This window comes from Genypterus blacodes, unplaced genomic scaffold (assembly GCF_046128005.1).
Source record: "Genypterus blacodes isolate CSIRO-AG114 ecotype Tasmania unplaced genomic scaffold, CSIRO-AGI_Gbla_v1 ptg000158l_1, whole genome shotgun sequence".
NCBI classification, from domain to species: domain Eukaryota; kingdom Metazoa; phylum Chordata; class Actinopteri; order Ophidiiformes; family Ophidiidae; genus Genypterus; species Genypterus blacodes.
This window is the reverse complement of record NW_027466959.1, coordinates 1,399,041-1,415,180: the sequence shown is the minus strand read 5'-3', so window position 1 is coordinate 1,415,180 and position 16,140 is coordinate 1,399,041. Positions and strand designations below refer to the sequence as shown.

The 16,140-nt window shown below is 41.3% G+C and overlaps 1 protein-coding gene across 2 annotated transcripts; it reads left to right on the top strand.

Annotated features, from left to right (window-relative positions):
• The first annotated feature begins 3,705 nt into the window (after positions 1 to 3,705).
• On the top strand, positions 3,706 to 15,032 carry mapk1 (mitogen-activated protein kinase 1). 2 transcript variants are annotated; one of them, XM_076167433.1, is made up of 9 exons: positions 3,706 to 4,062; positions 7,921 to 8,103; positions 8,531 to 8,720; positions 8,909 to 9,025; positions 9,969 to 10,083; positions 10,284 to 10,415; positions 11,053 to 11,162; positions 12,202 to 12,324; positions 12,556 to 15,032. In XM_076167433.1, the coding sequence occupies exons 1-8, from the start codon at positions 3,917 to 3,919 to the stop codon at positions 12,310 to 12,312; spliced, it is 1,104 nt and encodes a 367-aa protein (XP_076023548.1). In that variant the 5' UTR covers positions 3,706 to 3,916; the 3' UTR covers positions 12,313 to 12,324; positions 12,556 to 15,032. The 2 variants fall into 2 exon arrangements, with proteins under 2 accessions (XP_076023548.1, XP_076023547.1); XM_076167432.1 differs by having other exon boundaries at positions 12,471 to 15,032.
• The last annotated feature ends 1,108 nt before the right edge of the window (positions 15,033 to 16,140 follow it).

Here is a 16,140-nt window from a genome sequence, read left to right as displayed (position 1 = left end):
GTGTGACGTCACTGCCCTTTTCCCGTCCTCCACACGTGGGTGGGAGAGGAGAGGAGGAGGAGGAGGAAGAGGAGGAAGATTCCCTCTGTGCCATCCTAGAATGATCAACAATGAATTGGGTCAAGAACAGAAAAGACCCACGCACTTTGGGTGAATTGAAAAGTCTAAATGACCTAAAGTAAGAGTGAATACGGTGGAAGACTTTAACTTGAGGAAAAAGGGTTAGAAGTGTATTCATGCCATTCCCCAGTGATCCCGGGGCCCAGTGCAGTGCACACATACATGTTTGGAGACAAGAAAGCACAAAATACACAAAGGAGTATTCATTATCTTCTAGTAAACAAACTTTAATGTGTTTTGCTGCCATGTTTCATCACAATCTTGTTTGTATACATTGTATCAATTCTCCCTAATTTGAAAAATGTCAAACACAGATTTGTTTGTATTTGTTACTCGTGCTTCCAACCACTTCAATTTCATTCATACACAAAAAGTTTTTCCTGTATGAAGACAATTCTTATGACTTTTTCCTCATGCACAGAGTAAGAACAAATCCGTCCCCACACATGGTTGAGGAATACGTTTACCCATTGAAATAGATTGAAGGACTAATTATAACCACAATAAATTAGATAAGAGAAGTTCAAACTGTGTTATCCCGAGGGAAATTGCTGTCTAATTACCACAATCCAATTATTTGTTCTCACTTCTAATGGGTATCAATCATTTTGTAATAATACGATGACGAAACAGAAGGAATGAGGGGAACGGAGGTCAGTGATAGGGCCGGCAGACCAAGTGATTCAAATCAAGGTTTCTGGGTTTGTTGGTACATCAACATCCTGTTTATCCCTGACCCACTGAGAGAGAGAGGGAGAGAGAGAGAGAGAGAGAGAGAGAGAGAGAGAGAGAGAGAGAGAGAGAGAGAGAGAGAGAGAGAGAGAGAGAGAGAGAGAGAGACTTTCTTACTTCCCTCATCTGTGACACATCTAAGTAGTAAATAGGATCTTTCCTTGCAAAAAATGGATTGGTCAAGGCCAAATAGCTTGCTGTTATAATTGGTAATAAATCACTTGTTTGCAAATTCAAAGCAGATCTGGGGGAAAAAAAAGTGATTTCTGAGCAGATGGCCTGTTGTTTTGTTATAACAATGATCTTACAGGGAAAGATGTTGTTTTCTGCTTACGAAGTTGTGGTATAATGTTTTTACATAATATCCTAATCTCTTATTAGGATTAGGAATCTCTCATTTTGCCTTGTGAGAATGTCTCCATGAGAGGACGGATCATCACAGAGTAATGACCCAGGGCTAATGAAATTACAAGACATAGGTATGTGCTTGAAAAGATTGTTTCTCTAAACCAGAAACTGTCACTGTGTTCTAACAAAGCCGTCCCCACTTGCATTATAAAGGGCCGAGTTGAGCCGTTTCAGAGATCTGGCATCTGGACTGTTTTCTTTTGTCTCATTCAAGCATTGTCCCTGGACAAAAAAATGTTCCAACACAATGACTTGTGACGTCTTGTGACGTCCAAAAGGTCTGTGAGAATCACAATGTGCATCTAGGTGGTGAGCTGAGTTGATACCCCTTAAGGTCAGCGATGGTTTTGTCCCTGAGTGTCACCGCAACAGAGTGAATGTACGGCAATAAAATTCCTCGGTACAAAAGACATTCCAGCAGAGAGGGGAGCAGCGGGATTTGACCCAATGTAAAACACGGGTGTAATATTCTGGATGGGGGGTCTGCACCTTCCTCCTCAGTGGGAACTTCTTATTTTCTGCCACTCGTACGTAAGCAAATTCTAAATTGTCTCATTTGGGAACTGAAGAAGTCATATTAAATGAGAACATATTTTCTTAGGCATCTTGAGAAATAATTGACTTTTGAATCACTTTCCATAAACAATGAACTGGAACACAAACTAATGTATCGATAGGAATATACAAAGAGTTAATCAGTGAGGATTGTAATGGAGATCACATGGTAGGACATGGTAGGTTTCACATACATTTGCTAAAATCCTGTTTTGGCTCATTTCTGTTGTAGAAAGATCAGAGTTGGATTAATATTGTGAGCAAGATTTTCGGAATAAATGTATGTCCTTTGCAAGATGGTTACATCCTCATCAAACTTGTTATAAACTTTGATTGAACATGAGAGAGAGAAACATAGTTAGCAGATGCAGTTAGCAAATTTGCAATGTTGTCCGATGTGTGTCTCTATGGGGACAGTGTTGGGAGAGGGGAGAGACTTTGGAAAGATGTGTGTGTGTAGCCTAAAATAGAAATAGTAATATATATTGGCATGACTGTTCTTAGTCTTTTTGAATGAATTTGATTATATTATTTTGTTCCAAATAATAGTTGTTTTCCAAAAAGGGAAAGTACTTTGGAATCCTGATTATTCTTGACTGGGAAAATGTCTGCAAAGGTGTAGCAATGCCAAGTCCTTGCACAATAGAGGTGAATGTTCAGATTCTGTCCAGAGAGGCGTTGACCTTTTTATTATGGCAGGGAGATAATGGTCCATTATCACATTCTGGTGATGCTTAGCTCCAGTCCCCTTTTGAGTCCCCAATGAGGTTGAACAGATATTTAAGTCAATCTCTGTGTAGAAAATGCAACCTTGATTCTTTCTTTTTTTTAAATACATTCTCCAAAGGTGTAACATTGGGTTCTCAACAATCCTATGTCACCTCAAAGGATAGAATGAATCCTTAGTCCTGTCCAATAAACCAGTCTACATCACGTAACACAGCAAAGCCTATCTCATGACACAATGCAACCTAAGTCAATGTTGAATCTTTGTATCCTGTTTAAAATCCACAATTCCACGATTGATCTCCTACGGTAGTTATGGGTGGCGGGGGTTAGCATTGCGGGATTCTGGATTTTGGTAGTCGACACACCTGACAACCTGCTGGGATGCTGGAGCCTTCAGGAATGGAGACAGCACTCTTCAAAGCATCTACTTAACAGGTGAAGCTTTTGGTTTCTGTGCTCCACACCTCCGAGACAAACTTTCAGCAGATCTGAGGTCGGCTCCAGCTGTCACCTTCCTTAAATGAAGACGTAAAAACCTTCTGGTTTGCTGCGACATTGTAATGTTGTTATACCTTTGTCAAGCCCTTTCTATTGTCTTTGTGCTTGAATGGTGCTACATGAATAAACTTGGCATACCTTGCTTTGTCTTGCCTAGTGTAGTTTGTTTTTCCAGGTGACAATGTACATATTGCGCCTGTTTAATGATTGGATTTGAAGTGTCCAAAACTATTGATGCATGTACAAGCCTTGATAACATCCTGATTTTGCCATGAATGATCCAATCTCCTATTAACCATGTGTTACATTGATATTAAATTAGTGGGAGTTAGTTCTTTCTGTTTCACATATCTATATTTTAAGTAGGAAACCTGTTTGAATGTATGGAATCAGATCCAGGTGTATCTTTTAAAGCAAACGATTGACATTTTCTTGAAGACACTGGAGTGTTTATTATTATTAATTTTCCTCTCTTTTCTGTTGTATCATCTGCCAGTTGCAGCCACTTACTATAGTAACTAGCTACCCTTAAAATGATTGTTGTTTTTCAAAAAATGTCACAGTATTCGGAACAGAATCGCAGAGCTCCTGGTCAACAGTAATCACAAAAATGTATCACGTGACCAATTCCGTTTTTCCTGCTCGAGCTCCGTCTTCCTCGCTCGCCCCTGCCTGCTCCTCACACAGCTCAGTGGCGGTGTGGACGCTACAACCGGACTAAAACGAAAGAAAACACCCATTTGTTGTGAAGGAAAAGGCAAGACACTCTGTGAGGCCGGTTGCAGTCAAAGCTACGACGGATATAAATATATAAATATATTTTTCAAACGTAATAGCTCCTTTTATTCGTTAACGTGTAAAGCCCGTTTTCATAATGGCGACAGCTGCGGTGTGTGCCCCTGCTGGCTGCGGCCCCAGCCCCACGCCGGGAACGGAGCTTGTTCGTGGGCAGGCCTTCGACGTCGGACCCCGGTACAGCAACCTCTCCTACATCGGGGAGGGAGCCTACGGGATGGTGTGGTAAGCAAATAACACCGCTATTTTAACTTGTGTTTCTCCATTTGTAACTTGTAACTTGAATAAACACAACGGCAATTGAACGCAACATCACGCAGTGTTTCAGCTAATTATCAAGTGATGTGTCAAACTTGTGTAAATTACATTAAGTTGTGTCCGCTGTGGAGGACAATGGTTCATTTATGGCTGTAATGCTGTTTGTTTGACCCATATTTACGCTGTTTCGATGGGGAACGGTGTTGTGAGGGCCATGGGTTGAAAGTGGTTTTATCTGTTGTATGATGCCAGTTGGATTAGTGGTGGTCAGGTTTCTGCTTACATGGTGTTTTCACTCAGACTGACGTTAGTGTCATTGCATCTGCTGCTCCTCAACAAGATATAAAGCTTTGGGCAATCACGTTCTGTTCTGATGGAAGATACCAGACGAATCAGCTTTCTGTGATTTAAAATCTATATTATGAACATACACACATTTCCAAGATGTCAACATTTAATCACAACTTGAATGAGCAAAGCATAAAAGCAATATTTAGAATGTAGGGTTGTCATTATTGATTAGATGGAAGCACCGATTATTATCCACCGATTGTTTTGATTAAGTATATTTAGGCTCAACAGAATAAAAAAAAGGCCTCACTGACAAATCATCATCAGCTATTTGAAGAATCCCAAATATTTGACTGGCAGCAGACCGCTAGGAAGCCTCTACCCAGGCTTCACAGAGCCACACCATATTGTACAAGGTTCACCAGAGGAAAACAAAACATCAGCACAGGACTAAGCTATGGCCTAGGTAGGCTGTGGATGTACGCAATGGTGTTGTTACTAGAAATAAGATGTGTAGTTTAGTTATAATATAATACACTAGTTATATTTTTAATGTATTTATTTCATTCGCCATTTATTATTATGGTATATATTATTATTGCCAGTGGCTGCTGAACCCTCTACTTCCACACCTGCAGGGTTTGACCTCTCTAAAGGTGTCACGTTCCCCCAACAGGTTGTATAGCTCAGTTAGTAGAGCCTCAGATTTGATTATAGGTAACTGTGTTTGACCCCTGTCTCGACCCCACCAGCTTCACACTGAAGTACAGTTTATGAAGTACGTTATTTGTCCTTCTGAGGTACATCACGTTCATCAGCCTGGCTCGCCCCGCCGTATTTGACAGAGCGGATTAATGGCGATGACTGCTCCCAGAGCTTTCAAATGGATCCGTCTTAATTGAGTGGTTGTGTTATGCTTAGTGTTGGGTTTAGATGTCAGCCACAGCTTCGCCATTTAAGACAAGAAATGATGCTGTGATGTGCTCCCTTCTCATTGGCTGTTACTCAGTAGTACAGAAGGAGGCAGTGAGGGTGATGCATTTACCTGCAGGAAACAAATAAAGCACCTGGGAGAATAAAGGGTTTTTTATTATCCTTTCAAGTGTGCGATACACTTTGATGTGTGTGCATAGTTGTGTTACGACGCAAGTAAAGAAGTAAAGGCCTGTTTGCACCAAGCCCGTCGAATGAATGAGTGAATGAATGAATGAATGAATGAATGAATGAATGAATGAATGAATGAATGAGTGAATGAATGAATGAATGAATGAATGAATGAGTGAATGAATGAATGAATGAATGAATGAATGAATGAATGAGTGAATGAATGAATGAATGAATGAATGAATGACACGAAATGCAAATAGAATATCAGATATGGAATAACTAGCACCATTACAGTTCACATCAAGACTGAATTTCTGATGCATGCAACATAAAAAGCAGCAGGCTGCCAGGCGGTTTGAGCCACCATCTTGTCTTGCACCTTCAGTTTGTTTGTTTTATGCACAGGTAGGTGTGTAAATTCACAGCCGGGGGATGGGGAACAATATACACTCACCCATTGCTGAGCTACGGTGAAGCTAACGTATTATCACGGCCCTCTGTGTGTGTTGAACTTGAGCTTTCATCTTCAGAAGGCGTGATATCAGTCACAGTGGTTGTTTGTTTAAATCCGAGGAGAGCGACCGACGCTTATTGTCTTTGTGTGAGCGGTTTTAACTCGACATTTTTTTTGCTTTCTGTGGAAAATGTGCAGGCACAGCATTGAAACCTCGTTTAGACGTGTGTTATAACAAACAATACCGTATAACTCCATTAGCAGCCTTAGTCTATTAAACTGATCAAATGCATCAGGACTCAAATGAGAGCACCGCTGTTATGTTTGTTTGAAAAGAGTGAATGCTTATTTTGTTGTCTTGTTGCCCTTCAACTGAAAATTGCAACCAGAAGCAGCACAGCAGAGGAAGAGTCAGACTAACAAAAACCGTGTGCACGCACATTTTACGCAATATCCTCCCTACGTATCACAACCTGTGTGAAAAGACTTGCATGCTGAAAACCCTCACACCGCAGCCACCACACTCCCACTATGGACTGTAAATGGTCCATGCAAAGGAATGGATGCATATTTGAAATGAAAGCCATGCAGTCATTTCGTAATTATTTTGTAATTAATCATTTCGTAATTTCATTCCAATCATGCAACGTAATTCAGAATGGCAACGTCTGAACCTAAGATCAGAAGAAACATCTCACATGTAGAGAGGTGGGAGCATGAAATAATCAATCGAGGCCTGGATATTATTATCAACTCTACAGACTGTTGGAGGGATGCTTACAATATTTTTGTAAGGCTCTTTGGTCTTGCCCATGGTTTGAATCGGATTGATTGATTGATTCTGCGGACAGGTGTCGTTTATCCAGGTAACAAGTTGACTCTAAACAGAGAACATATTTACAAATCATGTATACCAGTATCTCCACATGATGTGGATGTGATGTAGTTTTGTCTGTATATTAATCTGATCACTGTAAAGCTGTGATTTTCAGCGGTTGTGTTGCTCTGGAATGCTGTCCAGGTGTGCTGAGAAAATGTTTAACAGATGTGGAAGAAATGCTACATTTTTCCAAGAAAGATTCATTCTCAGCAACTGTAGTAAAGCTTGAAGACGTTTGGCCTCTCACTGCTGGTCAGAAAAGAAGAATTCACTCATATGAGAGGTGAAACAAACAACAACTTTTACAATCCCTTTTAAAGTCCAGTCCTGCCTGAGAGTAAACCTCAATAAAGCAGCTGTTTACAGCAGCATTCACTCGTTTTGGTCTTCAACTTTAAGGGGTGAAGCAAAGACGGAGAGAAGGAAGTGAACTAAAACCATAAAGAGAAACAGGCTGTGTAATGTTCATGTTAATTAAGACAATGGGATGACAAACAGGAAATCCATCGGAGCCTGGAGCTTTGTTAGATTGCATGGCTCTGATTGAGGACTGTAATTCTGAAAGGGAAAGTGAAAAATGCAGAGCTGTCGCAGCCTTGATGTTTGAGATCAGCAAGGAACTGATTCATCTCTGCGGTGTCCGTAGGAAATCTGCATTGAACAGGATACAGTCCCAGCACCCACAGGTTCTCCTGCTCGTCTCTGGGGACTTTAATCATGACTCTCTGTCTTCCACGTTCACTCAGGTGTATGACGGGAACTTGTTTCTCCAACAACAAACCATTGATTAACCCTGGCATAAAGGCCTTAAGGAGAAAAGGAGAGTCTTTAAGTCATGAAACACGGAAGAGCTGTAGGCTAAGGAATTGGGAACTGAGGAGGAGGATCAGGGAGGGGAAGGACAGCTAGAGGAGGAAGATGGGGGATCAGCTGCGGCATAGAAATCAGTCTGGAGTGGCCTGAAAGCCTATATCAGGCCACAACGAACCAGACTCACCGGCTCTTTGGGACCTGAAGTGGGCAAACGTTGGCAGTGCAAGATGTATGGCTGATTCTTTATAATTGTTGTTTCCTTTTTTTTTTACTTAACCAGCTCTGCCTATGACCGGGACAACAAGATACGTGTGGCTATCAAGAAGATCAGCCCTTTTGAGCACCAGACGTACTGTCAACGCACCCTGAGAGAGATTAAAATCCTGCTGCGCTTCAAACATGAGAACATTATTGGAATCAACGACATCATCCGTACACCAACCATTGACCAGATGAAGGATGTGTATCCATTTATCTGAACTGAGCTGGAGTTTGGCTGATATGTTAGAATGCTGTTTGGTAACTAGAATGAGCCTCAATGAATCAATGCAACATTACCAGAAATAACATTTACTGTAGGCTGTATTCATGAGATGATTACAGTGTTGGCTCTACTCCCTCAGGTTGTACGTTTTTAATAATTACCTTAGTTTTATGCAGCTTTCACTGTCGGTAAGGATCCTTAATGATGCCTCAACCTGTGACCAACTGTTGGTACTAATCCCTTAAATAGTTGCAGAAATCTTAGGTATTGAGTTTTAATTTAATTGTTTTGAGAAAGCCCAAACTGAGAATTTAGGATTAATTAGTATTAATGATACCCTGTTTACATAAGGAAACCTACAAGGGCAAGTCTTTCTGTTGAAATTCCTTAACGTGGCACCACATAGATATATTGTCCAGGACCTCATGGAGACGGACCTGTACAAGCTGTTGAAGACTCAGCACCTGAGCAACGACCACATCTGCTACTTCCTCTACCAAATCCTCCGAGGGCTCAAGTACATCCATTCTGCCAATGTCCTACACCGAGACCTAAAGCCTTCCAATCTGCTGCTCAACACAACCTGTGATCTCAAGGTACACCACTTACTGACGCACAAACAGGGTCTCAAAGAAGAAATGGGAAATAGATTTAGTACCACAATGTAAACAGTACTTGTGAATATAAGATATGAAGGTTTAATGTTCACTTTCTTTTCATGTAATCAATCAATTATCTATGGAGATGAGACATTAAACATACATTATACTGTTTCTGTTCCTAGATCTGTGATTTTGGTTTAGCTCGTGTGGCTGATCCTGACCATGATCACACTGGTTTCCTGACAGAGTATGTAGCCACCCGTTGGTACAGAGCGCCGGAAATTATGCTCAACTCCAAGGTAAGTGCCTCTACCTGCTTTATGTGTAAGAGAAGTTGGTTAAAACATCACTGATGTATTTCATTTAATGGAGGTGTACACATTGTGACAGCACATTGAAGTTAATAGGGCTGTATTTTTATTTCATTTATTTCATTTATTTCATTTATTTCATTTTTATTTATTTTTATTTATTTGTATTTATTTTTATTTTTTATTTTTTTATATATAATTATTTTATTTTATTATTGTTATTATTATTATTTTTTTTTATTTATCTATTTTTTTTTTTATAACTTAATTGAGCTGGAAACCTTGAATTTGGACTTATCTTGAATGCTGCAGTATAACTGACCAGTCTGTCAGAGAGTTGGCTCAACCACATTCTTTATATAACAAACACATTGGCTGATTCTAACCACAGCTGACACTTGTTTGCGCCGTTTGCTGATAAAATGATTGTTTCTGATTCTCCTCCATTCTGAAGATATCCACAATTACATTGAACATCGTATGAACTCAGCAGCTTTGTCAGCTCCCCTGTTTATATTGTTTCATTACTGTAATGCTTTTATTTCTTTTGTAAGAAATATTTTATGTGTGATGTGTTTCATGTAGGAACCTAGGGAGGAATTATCAACCACAAATGTTTATGTAATAAACGGGAGCACATCTAAAGGATAACAGAGCTTCTGCTGTGTGCTGCTGCTGCTGCGTAGAAGCCCAGACGCCAACACTCTGCCACAAACACCACTTATTTTTTTTCAGTATTTGAGGAGTGTGGCTGAGCCTGAACTTCATTCATATGTAGAAATGGGTTTCCCCGCTGCCTTTTGACATGATATGACATGTTGTGTAGGCTCAGACGTCTCTGAAGGAAGGGCAAACTGAAATTGCAAGGTGTTACACCAATTTATTATATTATCTTTGCTTTACTCACATTTTGCTCCGTCTCTCCCTTCAGGGTTACACAAAGTCCATAGACATCTGGTCTGTGGGTTGTATCCTGGCTGAGATGTTGTCCAACAGGCCAATCTTCCCTGGGAAACACTATTTGGATCAGCTTAACCACATTTTAGGTAAGAGTGCTCTGAGTAAACAAGTTATATTTTGCAGTTATGTTGGGGCATTTGAGCAACCAAAGAACTGATTATAAGCAGAGTCAGTCTAAATCATATGTAAGTGTCATTGCTAGAAATAGCTACTCATAATTATAATTTCTTTTCTTCCAGCCTGTTGTGTGTGTGTAAGTTGTTAACTGTATTCTACTCTTTTTTAGGGATCCTGGGTTCTCCCTCTCAGGAGGATCTCAACTGCATTATCAACATTAAGGCCAGGAACTATCTTTTGTCATTACCCCTGCGCTGCAAAGTGCCATGGAACCGCCTCTTCCCCAACGCTGACCCTAAAGGTCAGAGACGGATAATACTGTGATCTTCTTGTTTAAGCAGTCACTTGAATGGCACTGAGCCAAAGAACCAATGAGCTTTGGTCTCACCGAAACATACAGAAACATCACAACGTTGTCATTTAAGCTTTCACCAGAAGCCTTTGTTAAATCCGTTTGTAGATGCGAGGCTTTATCAAACTCCTCCTAGTTAAGCACATTCCCAACACATTCTTCATAGTTGTTCACAAAGCAGCAGGTGTGGTTTCAGTACTAAAAGTTTGGAACTGGTTGTTTCCACGCCCAAAGTACAATGCCAGGGCTTTGTCTGGTGTGTGGCCATCAAGCACAGCTGCTCTGGAGACAGTAAGTTATCCTCCTTAGGTGTGTCTCGGTTAACATGTAGAAATGTAGTCAAACACATAAAGCCAATCGGGAAGGAATCAACAATGAAATGAAAAAAAACACAATTATTTTCCCTTCATCGGTTATACAAATGATATGAGGTCACATCAGGGCCATAACAGGACTGCAGGGTGTTGGTTCAGATGGATTCCTGGTCATTTTGGCTCACCTGCACATTCAGACATGCCTGCTGTGTGGATGTACTGAAGTGTCATTTATTTTAAACCCACTATGTTCTGCTCTGCCTGTGCCACAGCTCTAGATCTGTTGGACAAAATGCTGACCTTTAACCCTCACAAGAGGATCGAGGTGGAGGAGGCCCTGGCTCACCCCTACTTGGAGCAATATTATGACCCAACAGATGAGGTGAGACATCAAGGACTGGTAGACGTTAGCTGTTGTTGTGTCCATAGCAACACAACAACTGAGCCCATCTAGCCCTGTGCTTATGAGAGTGAGAAGGATTTTTTTTTTTTTTTTGGCTGAACATTTCATTAAAAGAAGCATCTGACACAACAATGAGCTTCGGTTTTGAAACATTTTGGAGACAGACGGAGATCCAAAAAAAGAGAGACAACCCAGTGAGCTGCAGTTCTCTGGGCGAACGCCTTGTTGATGCCAGAGGCCAGAGGAGGAACGGCCAGACTGGTGCAAGATGATAGAAAGGCAACAGTAACTCAGATAAACTCCCGTTACAACCAAGGTATGCAGAAGACCGTCTCTGAACACACAACACGTGCAACCTTGAAGCAGATGGGCTACAGCAGCAGAAGACCACACACCGGGCGCCACTGCTGTCAGCTAAGAACAGGAAGCCACTCCTACTAAGCTCACTAAGATTGGACGATAGAAGATTGGAAAAACGTTGCCTGAGCTGATGAGTCTCCATTTCTACTGCGACATTCGGGTGGTAGAGTCAGAATTAGACGTAAACAACCCAACAGCATGGATCCATCCTGCCCTGCATCAGCTGGTAGTGGTGTTGTCACGGTGCGGGGGATCTTTCCTCGACACATTCTCGGCCCCTTGGTACCAAGTGAGCATCGTTCAAACGTTGAGTTACTGTTGCCTTTCTATCATGTCAATTTTGATATCTTTAACAGCCAGATTGGCCAGAACGTTGTCTCCATATTCCACTGTAGGTGCGTTATAAAGAGTATGAAGTATAAAAAGAGAGTATATGAACACAACAAATGGGTCAAAGGATCTATCTATCTATTACATGTTCCCTTCCCTACACCTTATACATCAGTGTGCCTAACTTAGACCTGTTGTCCTCATGTCTGGACATTTTCAAAGGAATCATGCATACTAAATAAATCCCCGGGTCTCAGGAGGTTACGGAGCGAAACCTAAAGTCTCTTGTCCGCTCACATTAACACGCCTCCTCCTCTGCCCGGTGTAGCCTGTTGCTGAGGCCCCGTTCAAGTTTGACATGGAGCTGGATGACTTACCCAAAGAGACACTGAAGGAACTCATCTTTGAAGAAACGGCAAGGTTCCAGTTAAGGTCATAACACGGCACAGAGGTGAGTCCACCTGACTGCAGTCTCCTAACCTAGACACGGTCTGAATGGGACAATGTTAGTACTACAACACAAGAACAGCACCAAATCATTTTGTTCCATATATATTATGACTCTTGTGATGGCGTGGTCTCCTTTTCTGTCCTCAGATGATCCTGCAGCTCGGGGCTCACGTCCTGTCGACCCCTTCCTGCCTTCACTCTGTTGCTGTGATTGTTTTATTTTTCTCTCCAGTTGTCCACATCACCTGAATTCCACCTTGGGCCTTTGCTCATCCAGTCAGCTTTGTTTCGGAATGTCATCTGGATCAATCAATCACGCTCCCTCTCTCACCTGAGGAAGAGTGTGTGTCACATCCCCGCCACAGTGCAGGGGGGATTTATATTTCTCTCTCTCTCTCTCCTCTCCCCCTCTCCCCCTCTCTCCCCCCCCCCCCCCCCCTCTCTCTCTCTCTCTTCTCCCCCCCCCTCTCTCTCCTCTCCCCCTCTTCCCCCCCCTCTCTCTCTCTCATATCAGAAAATCTATGATATCATTTCTCAGCCAAAACCAAACCCACATGTTGTAAAGCAGGATTTGCTTGTTAAAGTTATATATTTGATCTTAATCCTTAACATATTTAAAGACCAGAAGTCCATTCTCATCCACATCTTACTGAATCCTTAACTGTGGTTTATGTATTAACTGCTTCTGAAATGTGGTCTGATCTTCATCCCCGTCACAACAGACAAAGACGTCCTCCCTGATCAAACTACCAACATTTATACTTTTGCACGGATCTTCTCCTGAGTTTCTGGATACAGATGTTACGTAATAGTTCCCTCAGTCTTCGTCACTTTGGATCAAAGCTTCTGCCGTATGACTGTACTGTAGATGTCAGTGGTTGTACGCCATCCAGGTCCATACGCTTCACCGAGCCACGACCCCAGCCTTCACCACACTGCATCGTTGGGGATCATTACGCAACTTTGTCTCATCTTCATCGGTCCACAGGGCGTTCTTTATCCTTTCTCATCCTCTATTTTCCTCACATCCAGAACACATAGCCTCTTCCAAATTCAAGATATTCCTGCAGGTGTTGGGTTCTTTTCCATCCTAAGTATCCAATCACAACCTTATTTAACTCCAAATAGCTTTTCGTGGATCTTTAAACAAGACGTTTCCTTAAACCAAGGTTGCAAAGATCAGACCAGATTTCAAGCATAGTTAATGCACAAACCCAGCGTACAAGCATTGGTTTGTATATACAGTTTATTTTTCAAATTCCTACATGGTAAGAATTCTGTTCAGTGCAGAAGAACATGATTTGTGTGGAGTAAATGTGATTGCTCTATTTTTCCTGTTTACTTTCTCTCTGTTGTTTCTATGAACTTCTTCTGTGACGCCGCGTTAGCTCGACTCTGCGCCCTCTGCATGACTGTTATCACATCTGTAAACAAAGACAATGTTAAGTGCCACACAGCTGGGCAGTTGCTTTTCTGGAAAGCTCAGGCTGTTTCTGTTTTCTGGAAAGCTCAGGCTGTTTCTGTTTCCCTTTGTGGTTGATCTCTTTTCCCAACCCCACGGTGCTTTAGTCCTTTTTTTCCTTCTTTATTTCCTCTTGACACATTTTTCTTCTGAAGCTTTGTATTTACATTGAGTTAGATACGTTAATTTGAAGATCAATCCCATCTGCATGCTGCGGTTGCTAAGGGAGAAGACATCACTCTAAAGTATTTAAGACTTAAGTCATCTTCATCCGTACCAAAGGAATGGGGTTCAGGAGAGATACACGTTGACTAAATCCCCACACAAGGAAAACATAACAGCACCAGGAGCTGTGGCTGCCGGTTGAAGACTTGAATTTGAAGATTGTATTCTAATTTAACTGAATTATGATGAGTAATGACAATCTAACTGTGAAATGCTGAGGCTGGATGTAAACACACAGTACATCAGCATTAAGATGCCAACTGCCCTTATTTGAATTCTTAAGCATCGTAGCGTTGAACGGCCCTGAGTTTGATTTGTTTGAAGATTGGCCTCATATTTCATTTCTTCTGTAGTCTCAAACGACACTGTTGGTTTTCTACTGCACACTCACTTGATCCTAACTCATTTTGTAGCATGAATGAAAGTCATCGATGAAATGAAGTAGTATTCCTAACATCACTAAAGAATGAACAAAGTTGATTCTCTTGGAATCTTATAAAGTCGATTTAAAGCTGAAGTAGGAAAACGTCTCAACTACACAACTACGTGTCATTTTGACGACAACTGCCAAGCACTGCCGACGCGTCTGCGCTCATCTGTTCACCCATGAATTCTATTTTCTGCCAACAGATGAGAGACTCTAAGCAAAACATTTCTTGTATCCATGTTGGAGAACAAATTAGATTTGTAGTTGTGCAGCTATTTCAGCAGAGGAATAATGAAACCATAGAAGTACAGTGGGAAAGCAGGGGTCAGAGGTCAGAGGAGAGATGTCTCTATAAGGGAGGAGGGGTGGGGGGGTGCAATCAAGCCATATTCATTATTCAGCTTCTTTCCTAGCCTCCTGACCACCAAGATGCAAGAATTCATGCTCAGTGGTCGCAAATGACTGAAAAATAAATTCTAGTTTCCCATTGTAGTTGTGTGTTAAACTAGTTCTATAGTTTCCCCCACAGAGGATAAACACACCTGTGACCTTAAATCAGCCTCCTGTCAACAATTATGACCAAAACTAACTCGTTGTTGGAGAAAAGACACTCAGGTCTTAAATATAATCCGAGCAGAAATCTTGTGATGAATCAAATACTTTGTCCCAACGCTCACACTTCCTGTATAAGAAGGAAGTCTGACTCCACGTTAAACACACTTGCTTCTGCAGTTTTCTGGATGGGACTTGTGCACTTGGCTGTAGATAGTGTGTGGGGTTCAGTGAGAACGTTCCGGGCCCTGGGAACGTCACCGGGAGGGATTAGTTGTATGATAAGCTTCGGCCGACGTCTTTGTGCAACCAGTCTGTTTATCTGTGCCTTTTGACAGTCTTGATATTCAACAGTTGATGTGCAGCTTTTGTTTAGTCAAAACTCTGTTGTAATCGCAGTATATGCTCTTACGAATGAAACAATCATCTGGGAGGTGGAATCGGGGGGGCGGGGAGGGTGGGGGGGCGTTCCATTCTTATCTTTCAGTCGTGTAAATATCAACAAATTTGCCACATATGTGATTTGTGACTTTTGAAGAATTGAAAAGATAACATTTTGGCGGTTTTTGCCTTTCCCCTTTTTTCCTTGAGCCCAAAAACGTTCTTTTAAATATTTTTGCAGATATTTTTATTGTAAAATTGTTATGTTTATATCGGACACTAATCTTGTTTGAGTCGTCTCCAGGGAAACGACTTCACTTGTTTTTGTTTTTGATCAGTACAAACCTTTTATTTGTGTTAACTTTTCTCAAAGGAAAAAAAAAAAAAAAGGTCTTTGGTTGTGTTTGAAAAGAGTCTGTTTGCTCTGCCATTGAAATAGTTTTAATAGATATTTCTGTTTTTATTTTGTGTCACGTGAAAGACATGAACCAAACGTTTCTTTGCTGTTATTAAAGACTGACTGCCACTTTAAAGAAAACGTGTTCAAGGCGTGTTTTTTTTTAACTCTTCCATGACAGAATTGAAGGATCCGTCAAGAAAAGAAGCCCCCAGATCAACCAGGAACCGTCTGGAGGCTTCTGCCAAAAACATTCTCCAAAAAAAAGAGGAAGTGAAAAATGTCCAGACATGAGGACAACAGGTTTAAGTTCAGCACAATGATTTAATGGATTGATTGAATGAATTTGACATGACAGTAAGCTATAGTTATG